The sequence below is a fragment of the Alosa pseudoharengus genome, unplaced genomic scaffold, assembly GCF_046254945.1.
Source record: "Alosa pseudoharengus isolate Yale_2024_CS ecotype anadromous, Long Island Sound unplaced genomic scaffold, YU_APseudo_1.1 YU_APseudo_1.1_scf_19, whole genome shotgun sequence".
In the NCBI taxonomy this organism is placed as follows: domain Eukaryota; kingdom Metazoa; phylum Chordata; class Actinopteri; order Clupeiformes; family Clupeidae; genus Alosa; species Alosa pseudoharengus.
The window spans coordinates 11,043,985-11,067,720 of NW_027468657.1; the positions used below are offsets into that span (position 1 = coordinate 11,043,985).

The 23,736-nt window shown below is 43.8% G+C and overlaps 1 protein-coding gene and 2 non-coding genes across 3 annotated transcripts in view; all 3 read left to right on the forward strand.

Moving 5' to 3' along the window:
• The window catches only part of abcb7 (ATP-binding cassette, sub-family B (MDR/TAP), member 7), a 48,482-nt gene that overhangs the window by 16,234 nt on the left and 8,512 nt on the right, over positions 1-23,736 (forward strand). Inside the window, exons 5-10 of the mRNA XM_076291695.1 lie at positions 3,390-3,522; positions 8,055-8,323; positions 11,302-11,390; positions 11,671-11,758; positions 15,547-15,721; positions 20,108-20,265. Coding sequence (XP_076147810.1) covers positions 3,390-3,522; positions 8,055-8,323; positions 11,302-11,390; positions 11,671-11,758; positions 15,547-15,721; positions 20,108-20,265 — 912 coding nt within the window. The remainder of the gene's footprint in view (positions 1-3,389; positions 3,523-8,054; positions 8,324-11,301; positions 11,391-11,670; positions 11,759-15,546; positions 15,722-20,107; positions 20,266-23,736) is intronic.
• On the forward strand, positions 16,383-16,449 carry LOC143133343 (small nucleolar RNA SNORD42). The gene has a single exon (XR_012988505.1). It is a non-coding gene; the product is annotated as a small nucleolar RNA SNORD42 (small nucleolar RNA).
• LOC143133342 (small nucleolar RNA SNORD42) lies at positions 22,030-22,096 on the forward strand. The gene has a single exon (XR_012988504.1). It is a non-coding gene; the product is annotated as a small nucleolar RNA SNORD42 (small nucleolar RNA).

Below are 23,736 nucleotides of genomic sequence, written 5' to 3' on the forward strand. Positions count from 1 at the left end.
ACACAGTGATATCTGTTAATGAAATCAGTGCATTCTAAATATTTGCAAGGGCGTTGTTAGATTTATATTTGGTTTATTTATTGTATTTATTTATTTAATTTGGTCTATGGAATGTTTCAGAGCTGGTATCTGACCAATTCTGTGTTCCCATGTTCATTCTTTCATCACTCCTAGACCTGGCCTTACCGCAGATACTCTCTCTCACTCAATCACTCACTCACTCACTCACACACACACACACACACACACACACACACACACACACACACACACACACACACACACACACACACTCTTGCACACATATCATTTGTCCTTAAAAATATTTTTTTCCATGTAGCTAATACATCCCATGTCTCACCCTTATGCCCATTTGCACCTGCACTTAAAATCTGAAATGTAAGAAAAGTGTCTGTCTGTCATCTGTCTGCTGAGGCCCCTTTGAAAATGTACCATGATTCCCCTGCAAGGCTTAGAACCTTAAGGTGGAAGCTCTGGGTCTCATGTTAAAAGGCTTCATAAGAAAAAAGTGTGGAGGACGAATGCACACCCAAATACAGGTGCTGGGCAGGAGTTTATCAATTTAAAAACGCTCTGATCTCTTGATAAATGTATTAACGTCGGTCATTAAGAGATCAGAGTGTGGGGCTATTTTGTTTTTAAAAAGCTTTATAAGGGAAGCCTTGGTGCTGTTATGTAGACCAGGCTGCGTTGCACCAATATCCACTTACAGTTTCCAGTCTTGTGGGGTGCTTGTGGCATATTTTCTATTTGTAGAAACAGCCACCTTTCTGTGATATTGTGGACGAGTTGGGCATTTGTGAAAAGCACTGCGGTGTGTCGTCCTCCATTGTTGTTGAGTGGTCGGTTTTGAGGCCGACAGGGACCTCTCAGCTCTTATCTCTGTCTGTGGTCCGGCCGAGGTGGGATCTGCCCGAGGAGATAAAGATTGACAACCCCCCCCCCCCCACACACACCCCCCAATAGCTAGCACCGCCAGCGATAACCTTTTGTTTTTTCACCAACTAATCCGCATCAACGTCCGCCATCTCATGCCGTCCACCTGGGGAATGGGAGGTGGGTTAGGGGATTATGAAAGTATGGAAGGATAATGAGACGATTTAACGTTGCACCCCTTTTCCCCAAACAATAAAACTATTTAACATTGCACCCCTTTTCCCCAAACATTTAACGTTGCACCCCTTTTCCCCAAACAATAAAACTATTTAACATTGCACCCCTTTTCCCCAAACATTTAACGTTGCACCCCTTTTCCCCAAACAAAAAACTATTTAACATTGCACCCTTTTTCCCCAAACAAAAAACTATTTAACATTGCACCCTTTTTCCCCAAACAAAAAAAAACAAATCCTAAATTAATTTCAGCAAGATTAAGAACAGCTAGGCCGTCTCGAGAAATACTGCCCAAGTGTATTTTTTTTGTCTTTATAGATTCGAATGGTTTCAACAAATTCATATGCCTGAAGACCAAGTTTTGGTAAACACCACCTTTGGGAAGAAACCAGCCCTAATGTAGTTCTATCAAGGGCATATGAGATGTGATATTGTTCAAAAATTAGCTGACAATCTTGTTGGACTGTATATTTTTCACACTCCGACTTCCGTCTGAAGGAATTACCTCTGTTTTTTTTTTTGCACTAGTCTAGAAGGCTCTCTTAATTGTTGCGTTAGACCTTCACAGAGCATGCCAGTGCCACTTGGAAGCTCAATTGAAAATATGGCGTTGGCAGCTCATTTTCCCCTTGTCAGATTTGCCCTTATTGCAGTAATTGGCTGGTCATGAATCGCACAGAGTCTCTTCGCTTGTTCAGACTGCAGTGGCTTCCGAGGCTGCATCAAAGTTAACTAGAAGTAGGCGAGGGGCTGTAGTCTGTGCATATCATATGGGAGATGGAAGTCAAGACATATCATAAAACTAATACATTTTACATGTCCGAGCACTTTCATAAGCCTCTCCTCAAAAAATTGTGTTTTGTTTTGGGGTAGAGGAAAGGGTTAAGCCCTAAAATAGAAGGGCATCAAATTGATGGGAATGCTCTGGTCACCGTGATGTGCTGCGGTCCTTACTGCCTGCGCCGAGCAGCTGTCCCCAAGCTTTTAATTAGCTTTAATAACCATTTCAATTCCATTAGCGGATGCATCAGCCACCTCATTTCCACTGCGGCCCGGTCAGCGCACAAAAACAGCCTGCCCTTTAATGCACCAGCACAGCACTGTCAGTCAGGCAGGCAATTGCACTATCCCCTCCTTCCACACAATAACCAATACGTCTACAACACACACTCACACAAAAACGCACATCATCATCGTCTGTGTGTGATGCTGGCACATAGAGTGCCCTCATTCCTGTCGACCCTTTGACCCCAATGCCAGCCCCTACACAAACATGTTTTAAAAAAACCTTAAAATGTTAACAACGCTGAACCAGGCTGTTCGTCCTCCTCTGCCACCCTTGTGCCACTGCAGACCTCAGGGACACTGTTCTCTTTTCATTTTGGTTTCATTTACAGATTCAAAGCCAAATCATTGTTTTCTCTGCAGTCTGAAGGCTTTGTGTGAACAGGACTTTAGAGAGGCTTCACATGTTATTTTATTCCAAGCAGAGTGTCACTTGTAGTAGCTAGCACCATATTATCATTTATATGAGGCTCTACTGGGGGCTTCCTGGCTTTCCATTGTTCTCTTCGTACGAGCGTGTTTCACGTGGATTGACCTTTGAATATCCTCCATAATAGCCTGCACTTCAATGGCATGACAAAGGAGAGGCTTTCACCTCCACACTATTTCTGCCTTACCCCCGTTACCCCCCACCCTCCGACACGGCAGTGCTCTCTAATGCCCTGTTTCTAATACCCCTGTTCTAATGCCCCTGCCCAACCCCCCTGTTGGCATTCTGACCGTACACCACCTAGGTCCTGCAGACGCTCCTAACTCTCCAGCGTCTCTTATCTTGGTAATCTCGCTGCTGTGTCTGGCCGCGGTCTAAAGCAGCCTCCTCATCTCCGCAGAAAAGCCCAGCCTGTAATCTCACTCTCACTCTCCCCTACACACACACACACACACACACACACACACACACGCGCCAAATCCCTGCAGACAGGAGAGCCCCTCAGCATTAACGGTTTGTGTTTTTTCCTTCCTTTTCCGCTCTTCACCTCTACCTGATGATCTCTCTTCTTTCTCTGTTTTTTCTCTCTCCCTCTCTTTCCCTCTCTCACTCTCTCGCTCTCTCCCTCTCTTTCCCCCTCTCTTTCTGTCTCACTTCTCCCCTTTTGTTCTGTCTCTCTCTCTCTCTCTCTCTCTCTCTCTCTCTCTCTCTCTCTCTCTCTCTCTTCCTCTCTCTCTTCCTGTTACTGTACACTATGCAGATGACAAATGTCACAGTGCCCTTCATGTTTAAGTATGCTGTGGACGAACTCAACCAGATGTCGGGACACATGTTGAACCTGAACGACGCGCCAAACACAGTGGCTACCATAGCAACGGCTGTCTTGATTGGCTGTAAGTCCCTACACACACACACACAAACTCACACACCCTTACCCTCCCTCCGGCAGGTGTTGACTTCATCTTGGAGAAGAATGGCTCATATCATGTAGCGACTGACCTTTTTTCCTTTTTTAAGCTCGAGTGTGTATTCATATCGTTCTTGGCTCCCTCCCTCCCACGATGTGATTATTCAGGGCTTACTCTGGGCATCTGCGCTAGGTCTGCGCGCGCTTATTAGCTCAGGGTCACCTGTTCATCTGTTGAATGGTCAATAGCTTTTGGCTGGACAAGCTTTAGGCCGCTCTGGCCGAACCCAGCTTTGTCTCCAGATCTCCGCAGAGTAGGTAGCTGTTCGCCGCTCTCCGGTCATCTTTTGTGCAGTGCCGGTCATGCATATGTAGGGGGTCCCATGCGAGCAGGTGTTTCCTCTCAACTCTCGGCTGTGTTGGGGCAGGCTGAGAAGCTCTTGGCTCTTACTGAGAGCGCTGGGCCTTATTAGTCCAACTTGTTCAGCTCTCTTTGACATTTACATCTGTGTTTTCTTTCCCAATTCTCACCCGCGTTGGAATGAGATGTGGGGGGGGGGGGGGTAACTTTGAAGTAAAAACATGACATGACGTATGGAGAGGAAAAAGACATCAGAGACGACAGCACATTCCAGGTGTTGTTTTTGATAACTGACTAAGAAATTCCCCTTGAAGAGAGAACAGGCGTAAATTCCTAAGCAGTGGAGCTGAATTCTGTTTTTCATTTCATCAAATCAAGCCGAGCCCTCCTCTTCTCTTTCGTGTTCTGCCTGAGTACTTTTACATCTGTGTGTGTGTGTGTGTGTCTGTGTGTGTTTTCTTCATGTGGACATAAATAAATGGTTAAAATGTGCGTCTGTGTGTGTGTATCTATCTGTGTGTTTGTGTCTGTGTGTTTGTGTCTGTGTGTGTGTGTCTGTGTGTCTGTCTGTGTCTGTGTGTCTGTGTGTGTGTCTCTGTGTGTGTATTTGTGAGTGTGTGTGTGTGTGTGTGCATCTCTTTGTGTGTGAACATGTGCAGGCACACGTTTGTTCATGCCAACTGCAGTCCTCCTTTTTGAGTGTCTGCATCGATACAAGAAACAAAAAACAAAACACACCCGACTTCTAAATAACGAGCTGCGGCCATTTTGTGGATCGCTCTTGCACGGAGTCAAAAACGCTCGCTAGCAGTTACTTAGCCGTTACTGCCCTCAGAGCCTCTACTGTTTTAATGAGCCGCATTAAGGTTCAGGCACTCAGGCAGAGGGTGGGGGTGAGATGCGTGTGTTCGTGTGTGTGTGTGTGTGTGCGTGTGTTTTTGGGGGATGTAGGATACAGTTGAAGTAATTAGAGCTTGGCCACGCTCTGGGTTTTAAGCTCTGACACAAATGCATATTAAGCCGCAGAGACTGCAGGACGTCCATAACAAAGTGACTCACTTCGGCGTTCATTGATGTGCCATTTCATATGCAGACTTAAGGGCAGGCTGTGGTTTTCCTGGAAAGATGCAGAGCTGACTGCAGTATGCTCTATCCCCTGACATCAACCCCCCCCCCCCCCCGCCCCCCTTCAAGTGTACCCTAACTGACTTAATTCATTACAGTGTTTGAATACAGAATATGGTCTTTGGAGACACGAGAAACATTGTTTACAAAACACATAGCCAAACAATCGGTTTAAAGAAATAAGGGTGCCTGGTATCAGACATCAAACCATTAGCACTATTTGTCTACCGAAGTGAGCATCATTTTTGAAATATGTTGTTGTGAAACAGTGTAATCATGCCAATTTCAGTGTAATGCTAGCAGTTATTATTAAGTAATTTTCCGCAACCACACTTAATGTGTGTTTTTCGCTTTGTTGGTGACCTGAAATGCAATGTCAGTTGCCATCAATGGGACCACAGTTACCTGTGGATCATCATCAGTAATCATTGTGGCCCGTCTCTTCCACTTAGAAGGAGGCAGAGAAGGAAGCTGGGAAAATGCTATCGGAAAGTTGCCTATTTCCACCCTTTTACTGTATGTGTATGTGTCACTTGATATTCATTTCTATACAAACCAAAACGGTGGATTCCTAAAGAAACGCAAGCACCCATCCCATAAAGGTATCTAAATTATCTCTACCAAAAATGATATTGTACAGTGACTCGAAGAGCAGTGAACAGTATTGTATGGCTGCGTGTACAAAACCACTTGGAGCTCCAGTGGAAATTTGATTTCGCAATGAGAATTATTGGTCTAACCGTTGACGTGCTGAGTGAGTGGGCGGAAATAAGGCACCCACAAGCCCAGCACCAAACTCTGAGCATGGTAAACAAAATCTGATATTTTAGCCAGTAAATGCTCCCGTTAAGAACCAAACCAGATTTTGAAATCTACACACTTATAGCTACTGAAAAATGTAAGGTTTATTAATCAGATATTATTTTGAAGTATTAATAAACATCTTTGTTTTCGAATTTTTGAACGAAAAGGGCAGAAATTGGTACTTGGTACGTTTGTTGGTTTATGAGCTTGCTGGTTATAGACAAACATTATTTTATTGCCTCTTAAAAGAACATTAAAGAAATCAAGAGCAGGTAAGGTTCTGCAGGCCCTCACCTTTGTCACGCAAAATATGAACCAACGTGAAACTGAATACCAGCATTTGCATTCTGAGCAGGGTCAGGTTGGGCATGTTGGAGAACTGAGATATGGTGAACTTGTTAACATTTTTTAGTGTTCGGGTTATGTGAGTGGACGCACACACACACACACAGATGGACTGATCTGATTTCAATAACCCCCGACCCCTAACCAGTGACGGTAAAAATGCCCTTATTTCTCTGGCTGCCCAGCAGTGTCTCTAAACCGCTTGGGAAGAAATCAGACCCCTGCGTGTTCATGCTTGGAGTCCTACTCTTCCTGTGGGAACAGACTGGATCTCCTCGTCCGTGCTCCATAGCCTCATATTGAACACAGCAACCTCATGCTGAATACAGCAGCCTCATATTAAATACAGCAGCCTCATATTGAATACAGCAGCCACATATTGAAAACAGCAGGCTCATATTGAATACAGCAGCCTCATATTGAATACAGCAGCCTCATATTAAATACAGCAGCCTCATATTGAATACAGCAGCCTCATATTAAATACAGCAGCCTCATATTGAATACAGCAGCCTCATATTGAATACAGCAGCCTCATATTGAAAACAGCAGGCTCATATTGAATACAGCAGCCTCGTATTGAATACAGCAGGCTCATATTGAATACAGTAGCAATACAGCAGCCTCATATTGAATACAGCAGCCTCATATTGAATACAGCAGCCTCATATTGAATACAGCAGCCACATATTGAAAACAGCAGGCTCATATTGAATACAGCAGCCTCATATTGAATACAGCAGCAATACAGCAGCCTCATATTGAATATAGCAGCCTCATATTGAATACAGCAGCCACATATTGAAAACAGCAGGCTCATATTGAATACAGCAGCCTCGTATTGAATACAGCAGCCTCATATTAAATACAGCAGCCTCATATTAAATACAGCAGCCTCATATTGAATACAGCAGGCTCATATTAAATACAGCAGCCTCATATTGAAAACAGCAGGCTCATATTGAATACAGCAGCCTCATATTAAATATAGCAGGCTCATATTGAATACAGCAGCCTCATATTAAATACAGCAGGCTCATATTGAATACAGCAGCAATACAGCAGCCTCATATTGAACACCGCAGGCTCATATTGAAAACAGCAGCCTCATATTAAATACAGCAGCCTCATATTGAATACAGCAGCCTCATATTGAATACAGCAGCCTCATATTGAATACAGCAGGCTCATATTGAATACAGCAGCCACATATTCAAAACAGCAGGCTGATTACAAGTCCAGCACTCTGTAGCAGCTCTTAAGTTTACCCAGTCTTCCAAGTGTAGCCCGTTTGTACCCTTTGTAAGGGTGTGTGTGAGCAATGGAGAGTCGTACTTTAGATGTGAGTGTGTTAAGTATTTACCATGACAGCAACAAGTGTTGCGGTTGTGTGCGTGTGGCTGAATAAGAAGCTGGCGGCGTGTTATGGATTAATAGACTCAGTGAGGGCAGTATGCCAGAAATGGCCACAGTTCAGTGAAGGGCTGGACTGTAGGCTTGTTGTTTTCCCTCCATAACTTAAATCTGTTTTGAGTTATTTTAGAATCTCTAGTTATTGAGTTCAGAAGGGTTGAGGCGCTTTTCTCGCCAGGTTTTACCATCAATTAATGTTTTTTGCTTAAACTAGCTCAGGGTTAAGCTGATCTCCTGTAACTATAGTGACTGTTGTTTTTTTCGGCATCATTCTTTCCTTGTCTTTGTAGTTGTTCTCAGTAATTGAGAAATTGCTGTAACTGAGGCTGATTTTCGAGGTCTTAAAGGTATCTGTGTGTTTTTGTGTGTGTCTGCCCCTTTATTCATACATGCCCCAACAGTCTGAATATTTTCTGTGTGTTTAAGTGATGCAAGTATTGTAATCATAAACTGTGTGTGTGTGATCTCAGATGGTGTTTCCCGTGCTGGCGCGGCGCTCTTCAACGAGCTTCGGAACGCCGTGTTCGGCAAGGTGGCGCAGAGCTCGATCCGCCGCATCGCCAAGAACGTCTTCTTGCACTTGCACAACCTGGACCTGGGCTTCCACCTGAGCCGCCAGACGGGCGCACTGTCCAAGGCCATCGACCGGGGCACGCGGGGCATCAGCTTCGTGCTCAGCGCCCTCGTCTTCAACCTCGGACCCACCACCTTCGAGATGGCCCTGGTCAGCGCAATCCTGGTAAGATGGTTATCAATCGCTTTTCTTTGATTTTTTTTTTTTTTCAATCAATGTCTTTTATTTTATTTCTTATGTGTGTTGCCTGCTATGTAACTGCTGTTCATACAACATGGTGCTCATGTAAAGCTGTTATTTCTTCACACTCTGTTGATGTTCTTACACCCTGGTCAGACTAGCAACTGGAGACTGAGGCAAAGCTGCCATTCATTTGCAATAAGAATAAATAGCTGCCATTCACTTGCAATAAGAGTTAGCGATTTACAGGGACAAGTCCAGCTCGGCGCGAATCGTGAGTGACGCGACATGTCGACTGGTAATCCAAATGAACACGGCATGACTTGGGTTGCTTGAAACTCAAATTCAAAGAAATAATCCAAGATGGCTGAGTTCTCGTAGATAGGTGTATTTCTGTATAAAAGTAATAAGTAGGGTTAGTTCATTTTTGAAAATGATGGCAAATTGCCCTTTGATTAAAGTGACCCAGATAATATTTTGTTGCCCATTGTCAGTGGGAAAGGGCCATAACATTGCTAAGCAACGTTGTGTGCCAACTGTAATGTTTTATTTTTGAAAGATATTTATATGACTGTTAAAAGAAGGCATGATTCTGTTTAATTTGTTTACATCAAGTCTTAATACAGAAATCGAATGTCACGTTTGGATGAAGACACCAGCAGCAGTATGTAGTTCATATCTCTGTTTGGTTCACACCAAATGGACATAAAACAAATTGTCCGCAGAATCTCATGACTCCAGTTCTCTGAAGACCAGATAGACCAGTCCTGAGGACTTCAGTTTTCTGTGTGTGTTGAGCAGTCCCAAAGCTCCGCTATGCACACACATGACTGTGCTTAAGCCGCTCACATAAAAACTGCCCTGTTCTACTGGCCCTGTCTTACTGCCCTGTCTTACTTTCCCATCGTTCTGCCAACCTTTGATCAAACTGGTCGTTATTTTAATCACGCTGGTGTTGACCAGGGCAGACAGGCGGACAGAGTGGTTTGATGCAGAGCCAGTGCCCTGCCCTGCACCTGCACCTGCACCTGCACCTGCCCTGCCCCGCCCCCGCACCTGCCCTGCCCCGCCCCCGCACCTGCCCTGCACCTGCCCTGCCCTGCACCTGCACATGCCCCGCCCTGCACCTGCACATGCCCCGCCCCTGCCCCGCCCCTGCCCCTGCACCTGCCCCGCCCCTGCACCTGCCCTGCCCCGCCCCTGCCCCTGCCCCTGCACCTGCACCCGCCCCTGCACCGCCCCTGCACCTGCACCTGCACCTGCACCTGCCCTGCTCTGCCCCGCCCCTGCCCCTGCACCTGCACCTGCACCCGCCCCTGCACCGCCCCTGCACCTGCACCTGCACCTGCACCTGCACCTGCACCTGCCCTGCCCCTGCACCTGCCCCGCACCTGCACCTGCCCTGCTCTGCCCCGCCCCTGCCCCTGCACCTGCACCCTGCCGTGCCGTGCCGTGCTTGAAGTAACTCACACAGGACCTCAGAGCTCATGAAATGGCTACCACTTCCCAGCTAATAGCCCTGGAAGCGCATCGTATCACAAGGCACAGGATAGCTTATTAGTAGTCCCTGTGAAACATCAGATCAGCTCTGATCCAAGCCACAGCTGGAGGAGACGTTGGTGTTGCAGTACAGATATACTGCTATACACCAGTAACTTTGAAAAACGTAATGAGGGAATGCACAACCAACTAGGTGCTGGTTTACATTGAGATGATGAAGGCTGCAGCCTGTCAAAGTGTTGAGCGATAAAAAGTAAAAGGGAAAGGCGTGTGCATCTATTCTTTATATTGTATATGCCAGTATAGTAATGCCAGTTGCTTTGTACACTTTGTGTACGCTGCCTGTGGCAGTTGTGTTCGAAGAAGACCTGAATTGTATCATGTGCAACCAAATTCATTTGAAAGCTCCTCTGTTAATGATATCCGTAATAAATGCTGGGCGCAGGTGGTCTTCAGGTGAACTGAGTGGATGAACTGTTTGAGACAATGCACCTCTTTGGCAAGGTGTGTGTGTGTGTGTGTGTGTGTGTGTGTGTGTGTGTGTTCGTTCGTTCGTTCGTTCGTTCGTTCGTTCGTTACTTCCTCCTTGCGTGTCTGTCTGCCTCTCTCCCCTCCACCAGTGCTGTGTGTAATTAACACGCTCTAGGTCATTATGTCAGCGGCCCTAACGAGGCTCGACTACGGTCCGCGCTCCAGCAGCGAAAACATTAGCTGGAATTACTCTCATACTTTCCCCCCCATTTGCAACACTTAAGTCCGAAATGGCCGAGAAGAGGGGAAAAGATGCATAACTTAGTGGTAGTCGAGCGCTTGGGCAATTTATTATTAGCTCTGGCTCTAAAAAGGCATTAAAGAAACCTCCAAAATGGCCACAAGGTTGTTGATATTTGATATTTGAGCTACACAGCTAATTGAACCCCCCCCTCCATTTTTCTGTAGCAGCATGTTGATTGGCTGTAATTGATTATAACTTGGTCCGAGACCAGGGCTCAACATTAGCTTTTCAAAGTGGTTGCCAGCTGGCCAACCAGGCATGAGGTTTTGGTTGCGAAAGAGAAAAGAATGGTTGCCCCATTATTAACGGCCTGTTATTCTCAGTTTTCTCTGTTTGTGCACTAAAATAAAGACGACACTAGTTAGCGCCCGCCTCCACACGTGCCTCGACCAATCGATTTGCAGCTTTCTCATGCTGCTTTGATTGCCAATTTGATTGCTAATGTTACTGTCGAGCCCTGTCATGTTGGGTTTCGGCGCCACCGCTGCGTACGAACAGCAGAGTATTTCCTCTGTAGTGCACACGCTCAGCTGACATCCAGAGGGCACTCAGGAGCAGAATTGGACAAAAACAACTTATTGAAACAGAATGGCACACTGCACCTTTAAGAGTTTGTAGTTCTGTCTTGTGTACTTGTGTGGGCTCCCTGTTGTGATAAAGAGAGTGTTTGCCCTTCTTTCCGTTGCAGTATTACAAGTGCGGAGCAGAGTTTGCTGCGGTGACCCTGGGCACGCTTTCTGCATACACAGCGTTCACTGTTGCTGTTACACAGTGGAGGTAAAGGCCGTCAAACTTCCAGTGGTGTTGAGATTCTCTTACCTCTATGCAGCTACATGAAACGGCTGCATTAAAGATTAGTATTGTCCTCACAAAGTTATGAATGTGGGTCAAAGCATTAATGTCCCTTGTAAAGTGCTAGCAATGTGTATTTTTACTTAAATTCCATGTTGGGTCAGTGTAGCACTGACTATTTCTCCACATGTTTGATGATGAAAGCCAATAGATTATTGGCAGTTTAGTTTCCCAACAGGTAGTGATGTCAATGTTTTTTCTTCAGGACGCGCTTCAGGATCGAGATGAACAAGGCTGACAACGAGGCTGGCAACGCCGCCATCGACTCACTGCTCAACTATGAGACAGTCAAGGTGAGCCCTCTCTCTCTCTCCCTTTCACATATCTTATTTTACTGTCATACCTTCTTGTTACACACACACACACACACACACACACACTCTCTCACACACATCTACTCCGCACTAATGTCACTTTTAATTGCCTTTCAAAGAAAGTGAAGGGAGGACGTGGGTTGCTCTATCTCTCTCTTCCAGTCCCTTCCTCTGCATTTTCCTTTGTCTCATCTCCCTCCCTCCATCTCTCTTTCTCCCTCCCTCTCTCTCTCCCTCCTTCCCTCTCTCCCCCTCAGTCTCCTCTCTGACTCTTCACTGCAATAGGCCCGTAATTGAGAATGAATTGAGGCTGAATCAGTGGGTCGCATTTACACAGCTTTATCAAAGATGGAGCCATTTTCTCGGTGTCCTCCGCACGGACCGAGGGGCTGAGCCTCCTCCCTTTGTGTGGCCTCTTGTTCTTGGCCCCTTAAGCAGCGGTAATTTGGATGGATGTCCTTGCCTCACACTCACCCGCCTGCTCCTCTCCAGCGTCTTAGCACTCAACCTATTTTCTCCTTCCGTTGCTTCCCATTTTTTTTTTTCTTTTTTTTTCTATCCTCCCCCTCGTTTATTTGTTTCTTCAGCCCAGATATATTCTTTGTGTGTGTGTGTGTGTGTGTGTGTCATCGGTGTCAGTGCAGCTGAATTTAGTATCACTGTAAGATAGGGTGCATGCATAATTAGGTCTCCACCCACTCAAAATCCGTTCCACTTTCACACAAGCTCCCATACAACCTGATTGTTCTGTCTGTCTCTCTCTCTCTCTCTCCTCCACCACCCTCCCCTCCCCTCCCCCTCTCTCTCCCTCTACCTCCTGTTTCTCTCCCTCACTCACTCCTTTTCTCTTTCCCTTTCTCTTGTCATTGCATCCCTCTTGTAGTCAGTCCCCATCCCTGTCTCTCCTTAGTTCTTCTCTCTCTCTCTCTCTCTCTGTTCCTTCACTCTGTCTGTGCACCCCTCCTCCACCCCCCCCCCTCTCTCTGAATGTTCCTGTGTTCCCTTGTCTTTTATCCTAGATGTTAATCGGTAAATGTGTAATTCCTGGCACTCATCAGTGGTCGTTTATGACACACCGCTCTCTCCCTCCCTCTCTCTCTCTCTCTCCCTCCCTGTCCCTCTCTCTCTCTCCCTCCCTGTCCCTCTCTCTCTCTCGTTCTCGTTCCTTGTTGTGGCAGCCACCACCTTCACACACATTTCATCTTGTGCGCACATCATGCCTAATTGGCCCACGTTGCCTGATAAGTTTGGTTGTCTGTGTGGGTCCCATGAATAAAATATGCAGTTGCTGGTGAAGTTACAGTTGGGGGTTAGGATAGCGTGTTAGAGTGAGTGTGTGTGTGTGTGTGTGTGTGTGTGTGTGTGTGTGTAAGTGTGTGTTTGTGGGTATTTGATCCCTGCCACAACAAATGGGGATTCCTAAGTCAGGGCAGCTAATGAGGTGGGATATATGTAAAGGGAAAACAGGGCTTTAAACAGAATGCTGGCTGGCATTATCATAGCACACCGATAAGCTGCTGCAATTTTCTTTCACTCTGCCTTTCTTTCTTTCTTTCTTTCTTTCTATCTCTGTCGTTCTTTTGAGGCGGTGGCATTCTCATTTGCACCCCGCCCCCCCCCCCCCCCCCCCCCCCCCCCCGCCTGGCCAGGAGCTGTAGCGGGAAGTCTCTCTGCAGTGGCCTTGATAAGATGGAGACTTTTGCTGAAGCATGATGTAGCGCCACTTCAGTGGATGTTTTTCCATGTCTGGAGAAAATAAGTTAATTAAGCTGTGATTCAACTGCTCTTCTTCTTCTTCTTCTTCTTCTTCTTCTTCTTCTTCTTCTTCTTCTTCTTCTTCTTCTTCTTCTTCTTCTTCTTCTTCTTCTTCTTCTTCTTCTTCTTCTTCTTCTTCTTCTTCTTCTTCTTCTTCTTCTTCTTCTTCTTCTTCTTCTTCTTCTTCTTCTTCTTCTTCTTCTTCTTCTTCTTCTTCTTCTTCTTCTTCTTCTTCTTCTTCTTCTTCTTCTTCTTCTTCTTCTTCTTCTTCTTCTTCTTCTTCTTCTTCTTCTTCTTCTTCTTCTTCTTCTTCTTCTTCTTCTTCTTCTTCTTCTTCTTCTTCTTCTTCTTCGACTTCGACTTCGACTTCGACTCATTCTTTCCTTGTTTCTCCTTGTGCGTACATTAGGGAAGGGGCATATAGACTTATAGATGTATAGACAAACTACCGTGGTAACATAAAACGGACAATATGAAAGTAGTTTTGCTTACTACTGTCCTCCATTAAGGGGGCAGCCGTGGCCTACTGGTTAGGGCTTCGGGCTTGTAACTGGAGGGTTGCCTGTTCGATCCCTGACCAGTAGGAAAAATGTGGGCGGGGGAAGTGGTTGAGCACTGCTCTCCCATGCCCACATCCACAGCTGAAGTGCCCTTGAGCAAGGCACCTAACCCCTCACTGCTCCCCATATCCAAATAGCTAAATAGAGGGGGAAGCCGTGGCCTACTGGTTAGCACTTCGGACTTGTAACCGGAGGGTTGCCGGTTTGAACCCCGACCAGTAGGCACGGCTGAAGTGCCCTTGAGCAAGGCACCTAACCCCTCACTGCTCCCCGGGAGCCACTGTAGCAGCCAGCTCACTGCTCCGGGTTAGTGTGTGCTTCACCTCACTGTGTGTTCACTGTGTGCTGTGTGTGTTTCACTAATTCATAAATGCAGAGACCAAATTTCCCTTTACGGGATCAAAAAAGTATATATACTTATACTATATATATCATTGTAACGGAGTGTGCCCGAGCAGGTGGATTGGTTGAATGACGGACAAATGCAGCAGATTGTATCCAAAAGAGGGTTTTTTCCTTTAGTTTTTTTTTTTAGGCTACCGGCAGGTTATGTTAAGACACTAATGACAAACAAACAAAACAAAACACTGATACAAAAGAAAAACAAACACCGGGACAATTCCCTAGTTCCTACGCCTACCTCAGAGGTCTTTCAGCAGGACCTCTCACAACCGAGGAGGAATCTTAACGGGAAAGCGGGAAGCCACCTGTGTTGTCTGCGTTGTCTACAAAGCAACTGCCAACAATGTTTTTGTGATTGCTAAATTACAAACTATGAAGATCTACCAATCTTGTATTAATTAGCCCTTGTTGTACAAGGTGTAAAAATACACCCTAATTACAAAAGTCAAGTATGTGTCTGTGCATGTGATGTGAAGTTTATATCGTCTGAATACGCATGATGTATTTAAAGGAACCACTGATGCCGGACAGTTCATACTCACATAGTTGTTATTTAGCCCCAACATTTTTGCTTTCCATCTTTCTTCCGTTTTCAATATCTCCCACTTTCTCTCACTGACTCCATCTCAGGCATTGCTTCCTGTTCCTGGCCCTGACTTTGTCTGCTCCGTCCCAGACATGAGATTGCGAGAGGGAGCTTAGTTGGTTCTCGCGCTTGCTGCTGAGCTCGCCATTATTGATGTTTTATCCACCTTTTGTCCCTTTGGCTTGCCTCTGTTGTGGCTCAGCCTCGATGTGAGCTTTTCTTGAATCCACCCCAGAAAGGTCACTCTAACACTTTCCAAAAATGAGTGGCATTCACTTCTCAACATACTTACGCACACGCACACACACACACTCACACTCACACTCACACACACACACACTTGCGTGCACCTCAAAGCCTCAAAGCTTTTAACCCAGCAGCTCCCTCTACCCAAGATGTCTTCCTTCCTTTCTATTTTAGAACCGACTTTTCAAAACCTCTTTCTTTTTTTCCCCCCCTAACAGTACTTCAACAACGAGAAGTACGAGGCCGAGAGGTACGACAACTTCCTGAAGGTGTACGAGTCCTCCTCGCTCAAGACCACGTCCACCCTGGCCATGCTCAACTTCGGCCAAAGCGCCATCTTCACCATGGGCCTCACCGCCATCATGGTGCTGGCCAGCAAGGGCATCATGGCAGGTAGGAGGCCACAGCCTGTCTTTGTCATTTCTCATTAAAGAGTTGTGGTTTACATATGTTTGTTTGTTTGTTTATGTTTTAATTAATTAAAATTAATTGATCACTCTGATTGCGTTGCAGATTGCTATAGTAGCAGTTTACTGATTCTTAGAATGCCACCTGACAAAACGAGTACATTTATGTTTTTGTTCAGTCAAAGGATTCCTTAAAACAACACCAAAGAACTTTTCCTCTGTTGCACGCATGCTATTTATTTATCCAGCACCGGCTTTGCAAATAACAATGTCCACAGACAAGGTAGAATATGTTGCATTTATGAAAGTACGATGTATTGCGACATCAGATGCAAGTCAAATTTGTAGTTTCTTATGTCTCATTCCATCGAACTACAGATCCGCTACCCGATCTGGCAAACTTGCATAGTGCGGTTATAGCCGATAGAGAGCCGTGAAGCGAATGCAGAAGTGGCGTTCACCCTGTTACAAGTTGATGAACCACTGAAACAGTTTTGGAAACATTCTTATAAGGTACAAAAAACTCTGTGGTGTTGCTTTAAAAACACATTTGCTGTAGACTACTTCTACTAGGCAGGAACCTGGAAAAAAACACTTTTTGACAGGATTAGTGAAAGAAATACCTTACAAAGGAAGAGAATGTGTCTGTGCATATGATGTGAATTTTATATCGACTGAATACATTTGATGTATTTAAAGGAACCACTGATGCCAGACAATCCATATTCACATAGTTATTAGTTAGTGGGAATGTCCGTGTTATTATTGGCTCTGCACATGCCCATACACCACCACCAATAAGCTTACAGACTATACAAAAACGTGTTGCCTACACTGACACACCTCAAAGGTGACAAATGATGGCATATTGTTCCTTTAGCAAGAATGTTGTTTTTCTTAGGATGTATTCATTTGCCTGGTCCTTTGTATTCAGTGTGACTCACAGTGCAGTGTAAATATCCATTGCCATCATCAGTGTGCGTACTCGCTTTTCAAACGGCTGACCTTGGAGTGGTCAGGGCACTGTGGTACCCGTCAGGCCACAGGAGCAGACGGCAGCTTTTTGTCAAACGTATTTCAAGAAAACTACAATAATAACTAACAGCATATGAAAGCATTAAATGACAAAGATTTAACACCGAACACGTCCCTAGAAGGCAGCTTTTTCTTGCTCATTCAGCGCAATGTACTTTCTCCTCGTCCTTGGCGTGCACGTTGGAGTACACGTTTTGAATAGTAGTTGCTGAAGCCCACGGCCTTGATGTTATCAGGTCCTTGTCTCTCTGTCGGCAGCTCTCAATTATGCCAGCAGAATGGACTGACCAAGGTACCCTTGGGGTCTTAAAAGTATTGAAAAAGTCTTCAATTTAATATTGTCAAATTAAGGCCTTAAAAGTATTGAATTTTGTCTACAAAGTCTTGAATTTCATTCACAATGTCTTATTTTTTCCTTTGGTAGATTTAATCAGGGCTGTAGTGGAGGCTAAACGCAAGTAAACTCAGTTTATCCACCTCTGAAATTTCAGAAATAGAGTTTATCTACCTTTTACAGTATTAGAGTTTATCCACCTCTCAAAAGAGTTTATTCACCAGTTGCTACTTTTAACTTTCAAATATCACACTGTATTATCCACATTCACAATGTGTACACTCTTCGACACTCTAGGAACCATTTAATACGACTGGTTTTGTTATAAACATTGGACAATAACTTCCACCATCGAACATGTTCTGAATGCCTTTTTTAAAAATCTGATACCGCATGGCGCACCGAGATCACAGAATTCATAGTTTACCCACCTCTTATTTTACTACTACACCCCTGGATTTAATGGATACCGTAACATCAATTAATTTCATGATACTGCATGATATTGTAGATCTCAAGGGGAAAATATGCGTCTCTTCAGAAAATAAACAAACTATCGCTTTTATTCGCTTTTTGGAACTTTCATCCCTCAGTCATTCACTCTATTAAAGTGAAAGTGTGTGCAAGCGCATAAATTAGCGTAGCAATGTAGCAGCATGTTTCATTCTAATGTTGTGGACGTTATCAATATTAGACCCCTAATCTTATGTTGCCGTTTTTGCATATGAAAAAATAGACATGGGCTACTGTGGTGAGCTGTATAGGCTTCAATGAGTTTCTGTGATGAAGAACACATGAATGAAAAATTTAGGTGGAGCAAATTCAACAGGGAACTTTATCAGTATATTAAAAGCTAATGTGAATAAAACATGAATTGCTCTAAGCTGGCATGTGTCATTCCAAGACGAAAGCAATAATGATTATCATGATGTCATGTTCATCCTACAGGGAACAGTTTAACATGTAATATGAACACTGTTCTCACAACATGGTTAGTTAACCCTTAGAACCCTAAGCTGTTTTTAGGGCATTTTCACTACCTTTATTCATAAGGATTTATTCTGGTCATTGTAAGTGCCACACACATATATTATATATTGTTTTTTTCAGGAGAGTTTAGGCTATTCAGATCTGCCATCATTTCATGTATTAATACTAGCATTGATTTTATTTTGATTTTTAAAGAATTAAAATATAAAAAGTGTATTATAAAAATGCTTATATTTCGACATGTATCTCACCACAGCAAGCTCACAGCTCTACATGCATTTCATGTGTGTGTAGGGCAGACTGTCCTGAATCGGGCAATATAATTGCCATGTTGGAGGGATACTCTGGGGCTGAGCAATTTACAGAAATATTTGCTGTGTGATTTACGGAAATAAATGCCATTTTTTATTTAGTGATGAAAAATGACCTTTCTGCGCTCCATATCTGTGACACGAACTGATCTGACCTGACTTGACCCGAGGTTGCATGTTAGCCTGCGTGCCTGTGTGTATGCAGTCATAATAATTCTCAACTCTTTACTGCATTGCCATGAACAAAGTAAAGGCAAAAAAGGTGTTTATTTGTTGAACAAATTGGGATGCAATGTGAGCCTTGAATTGGATGCCATGCAGGAATTTGCTAGGATCACAAAACCGGAATATGAACATGCTTTGCCATAGAGAAACACATGATAGCATTGGATTATAAACATGCTTTGCCACAAGAACAGACAAAAACGTGGGGTAAGTCCAGCTATATGAAGTTATTATTTTGCTGTCACTTCGTCTGTTTTATAACCCAGAAGGATGTACTTGGTATCAAATGATAGCTCAGTCTCCTCTTTCATCTGACATGCGTGGCATATCTATGCGATCACGGGTCCGCGAGTAATTCAAACCAGAGTAATGAGTGTGCAGCGTTGGTTTGTGTACATGACTGTTATTATTTTGCAGTCACTTCGTCTGGTTTTATAAGCCAGAAGGATCGATAAACATGGTACCAATGGATAGCCCTGTGCCCCCTCTTTCATCTGATATACTTGCCATATCGATGCGATCACGGGTTCGCGAGTAATTCAAACTAGAGTAATGTGTGTGCAGGTGAACGCAGAGAAGTATAGACTGTAAATATGATGCAATTTGATTTAATTTCATGATTTTTTTTTTATTTTCATACTTGATCGTACAGACAAGTGTGTAGTCTCGTTGGAAAGCCCCACTTCTGCTCTGTCGTGCAATAAAGATTTCATCTCGCTGCAATGAACCATTCCGGAGCAATGTAACAGAGAAGAAAGGGTGTGTTTTTTGACGCACTTTGCGTCAATCGGGTTCTAAGGGTTAATCAAACTAACTGGGTCATTTCAAATCAACTTTATCAAATACAATAGGATAGACTAGGCTTGCATTTGTAATGTTAGCCTGAAAAAGTGAAGTTGGTATTACATTTAATTTGAAGTAGTATTGAATAGGTCAAAGTCTTGAATTTAAGTTGGAGGGTCCTGGGACTCTGACACTGTGGGAATCTGTGCTTTTGCACTTACATAAGGAAAACACACAATGTTGTGTGCATTAGCACAACTTCTGAAGGAACACTGAGAACTGAGTGTTTACGATGAGGAAGCTCCTGAGACCAGCATGTTTGTAATGCTTAGAGGTTCTCAGGCTCTGAGGGGGGATACACAGGCCCATTGGGTTTGTGCAGTGTGTGTGTCTGCTGGATATGTTTCTGCCCTGAGGAGCTGTCTGTAGATGCTAGGTTTTGCGCTGTAACGTTATTTTAGAGGTGTTTTTTTTTTTTTTAGAGTTCTTTAGAGATGGCAAAAATTTGCTAGTGATTCTTATTTTATTTCATGCATTCTTTAGAGATGGCATACATTTCTAGTGAAGGTGTTTAAGGAGCATTTGACACTGTGTACAAAAGATTATTTGATAATTGAATTGATAATTGATGCTATGGAACCCCTCTCACTCTTGTAAGATAATTGATGTGTGTGTGTGTGTGTGTGTTTCACAGGGACCATGACTGTGGGAGATCTGGTGATGGTGAACGGCCTGCTCTTCCAGCTGTCCCTGCCTCTGAACTTCCTGGGTACGGTGTACAGGGAGACACGACAGGCGCTCATCGACATGAACACCCTCTTCACTCTGCTTAGTGTTGATACCAAGATTAAGGTAAGGACACACACACACACACACACACACACACACACACACACACACACACACACAGGCATTGGCTTAGATCTGGATCGGAGTTTTTGTGAAAAGCTGAAAAAAGCCATGAATTGATTACAGCAGACACAGTTAGGGCCAGCTTTCATTTGTATACAGTATGTAAACATAATAGTTAAACTGATGACCTTGCCAGTAACGCTGGCTTTGGAACTGCTTTAATGAGGTCCATATGTAGGGTTCTCAAGATGCCACTTGACAGAATGAGAAAATACATTTATATTTTATGTGTTTGTTCCATTGGTGGTTTAAACACAAATAGGTTACCCAGTGTTTCCTCTAGGATTTTTTTAAGCAGTGGGGGCAGGCCCCACAATAACCCCCCCCCCCCCCCCCACACGACACATACATAAAAAAATATAAAATATTTTTTTTTATAGCCTATAATTTAGTATGAAAAGTATTTCTTTTAAAATATGAATTGCTTAAAAATACTGCTGATTTTATGCAGTTTAACAAATGTGTAAATTGTGCACTGTCGCTTTAATTCACGTTTATTTCTCAATGATCTTCTGCCTGCTCCGCTATGGCTAGTGCTGTACCTACGGCTGGGCCCTCTCACAGTTTTTAAATGGTCAGTAGTGGGAACTACTGTTGCCTTCATGATTTCCTTTTAAAAGTTTCTTATAAGAAGGATATATCAATTATCAACAATGACAAGCCAGCTGGAACCTGCGGCTCTCTCCCTCTCGTGAGTGCAGGCGCTTTCCCAATTAAATGGATCACATAATGTTCACGTTAGATCTGCTGCAAAGGAGTTAACTTAGTTTAACATGATGTTATCTCGATTTAACATGATGTTTTGACATTGACATTGCGAACGTTCTCTAAGGAGAGTGAAAAGCAGTTTGCAGTAAGGCTAACCAACGTCGTCTCTATCGCAGGAAAAAAATAGCGAGCAGCCTGATAACCAAATGAAATGCTCGGCGGGCCGCAGTTTGCCCACCCCTGGCCTAGGCTAAGCATTCTGTAGCCTAATTCGTAAGAAAAGTAAAAAAAATGGTTGCACTTCTTTTTGCTAATTTTCACATTTAGCAACAAGGGTAACAAACGTTTAGGTCGTGCTGCCTTTGTGCGTCTGTGTAGCCCAAATTATTAAAAAATAAACTTTTCCGTGTCATACAACACAACTATTTATTTTAACATCATTACATCTATTACTACATCTATAGACCATTTCCAATTTGTATTATATTAGTGACTCACTTATCGTTTTAATGTTTACAGATGTTTGATATCAGGACGTGAGCTGTCAGAACTGACAAGTTGAACGTTGTCTTATTAAAACGGACCCACCGCGGTGACTTTTTTGGTGGAGGTGTTGTTTAATAGTGAGTCACTCAGAAGAAAGCAAACGTTTGGACAATAAGCACATCCACACACTATGTGGAGGTAAACTGGACAGCCCCAAACCTCTGAATAGTTCTGCTTGTTGTTAAATTGCAATGTTAGCGGCTGCCAACGGGGGGTGCATAATGTCGGCAGGATCATTTAAAAGGCAACTGCGACTATTGTGCGTCTGTCCCATTTCTGATACCGTGGGGGAAGAAAAATTAAACCGTGGCGGGCCGCCACTACCAAATCAACATAGAGGAAACACTGGGTTACCATTATTAGGAGGGGACCCAACACTTTTTGACATGTTTTAAGGATGAAATGTAACTAGGCACAAAAACGCTCCTTACAAAGGTAGGGAATGTGTCTGTGCATATGATGTGAATTTTATATCGACTGAATACGCATGATGTATTCAAAGGAACCACTGATGCCAGACAATTCAAACTCACTTAGTTGATATTTAGCATGTACAGTTTTTTTTTTGTTTTATCTTCTTTCTTTTAAGCAAATGATGCGTTAAGGAAACGGTTGTCCTTCATGACCGTTATAAGGGTACTGAATCAATTTTGGGGTGTTTCAAGCAGGTGTTTTCATTTACACACAAAGCCTTATCTTAAGACAATCTTAAGATCTGTATATCAGCACTGTTGACGGCATGGGTGAAAAAAAAGCAAATTGTGAAAGTGACAACAGTCCACTATTCTGGCTCTCAGGTTCAGTGTGCAGGTCTTTAAGATGTGTTGTTTAAGACAGTGTTTCCCAAAGTCTGGGTCGCGACCCACAGGTGGGTCGCAGGAGATTTTATTTGGGTCGCCAGCACAATTTATGTTGTGTTATAGGCCTAACTGATACCATTTGTCATTTGATACCAGGAAAGCTAACCGTTTTCTATTAGGATGTAGTTTGTTAAACTACCACAGTCACGGTTTTGTCATAAAAGCTCATGAAACTGGCGCATGAAAATGGGGGACGAACGCATCGCAGAGGGGGTTCCAGAGCATGGATATCTACCTCTCAAAATGAAACCGTTCTGTGGGGCGCCTGCCAGGTACCTCGCAATTGCAAGATGCACGACATGAATCCGCCTATATGCACGAACATTAACAGATACCAGCTCCTCAACTTTACCGATTAAAATCTAGTGACCATGCTGTCAACTAAAGCAGACATCCATAGACCGGACATAAGGCCATTCAATTTGTATTTAGATAGTTTCGATTGTAGATGCAATCTTTAAAGTTAGCAACCTCCTCACATTCTTATTTCTGATTTAAAATTCACAACAGTGCATTATATTAGGCTACAGTTTAAATTGACATTTTAAACACTATTCCTCTCGTTTTCTACCTCGCTAACTCCAAAGTAAAGGCGCATTCTTCCGGCTATTGCGCAAAAGCCTCTTGTTCTGAACTTCTGATATAACGACTATATAATATAATACAACAATACAATATAACGACTTGAGTTATTTGCTGTTTACATCGGAATTGACGTCCACAGTGTTATGGACCCATTTGTCTTACAACATTTTTTTAGAAATACAGGAACAGCTTACTACTGACGAATTCAGTAACATGCGAGAATTTCCCCAATCTTTTCAGTAGTCATTTCCAACTTTTCACGCTGATGGTGCTTTGAACACAACCGTGTTCAAAGCAGGATCTATCTATCTAGATCCTAGGCTATAGCAATGTATGGTTGGAGAACCTGTGGCCTAAAACAATATTGGTGGTTGCAGGGTAGATTTGAAGTGAAATGGGTCGCGATGGTCTGTCATTTTTAAAAAGTGGGTCCCCAGAAAAAAAGTTTGGGAAACACTGGTTTAAGATGTCTTGTGCAGATGACTGTGTTCAACAAAAACAAATTGCATTAAGCGCACGTCCAAGTTGACCCTGTTGAAGTATTCACAGGTTCTTTTCAGCACTGCCCAGCGGTCACCTGCCGGTGGGCCATACTGGTACAATAAAACCCCCCCTTGTCCCCCTGACCACCACCACACGCTCAGATCTACGACACAACCTCGAATGTTATTTTTCAATTTTGAAGCGAAAGTGATAGTGGTCTGAACCCGGG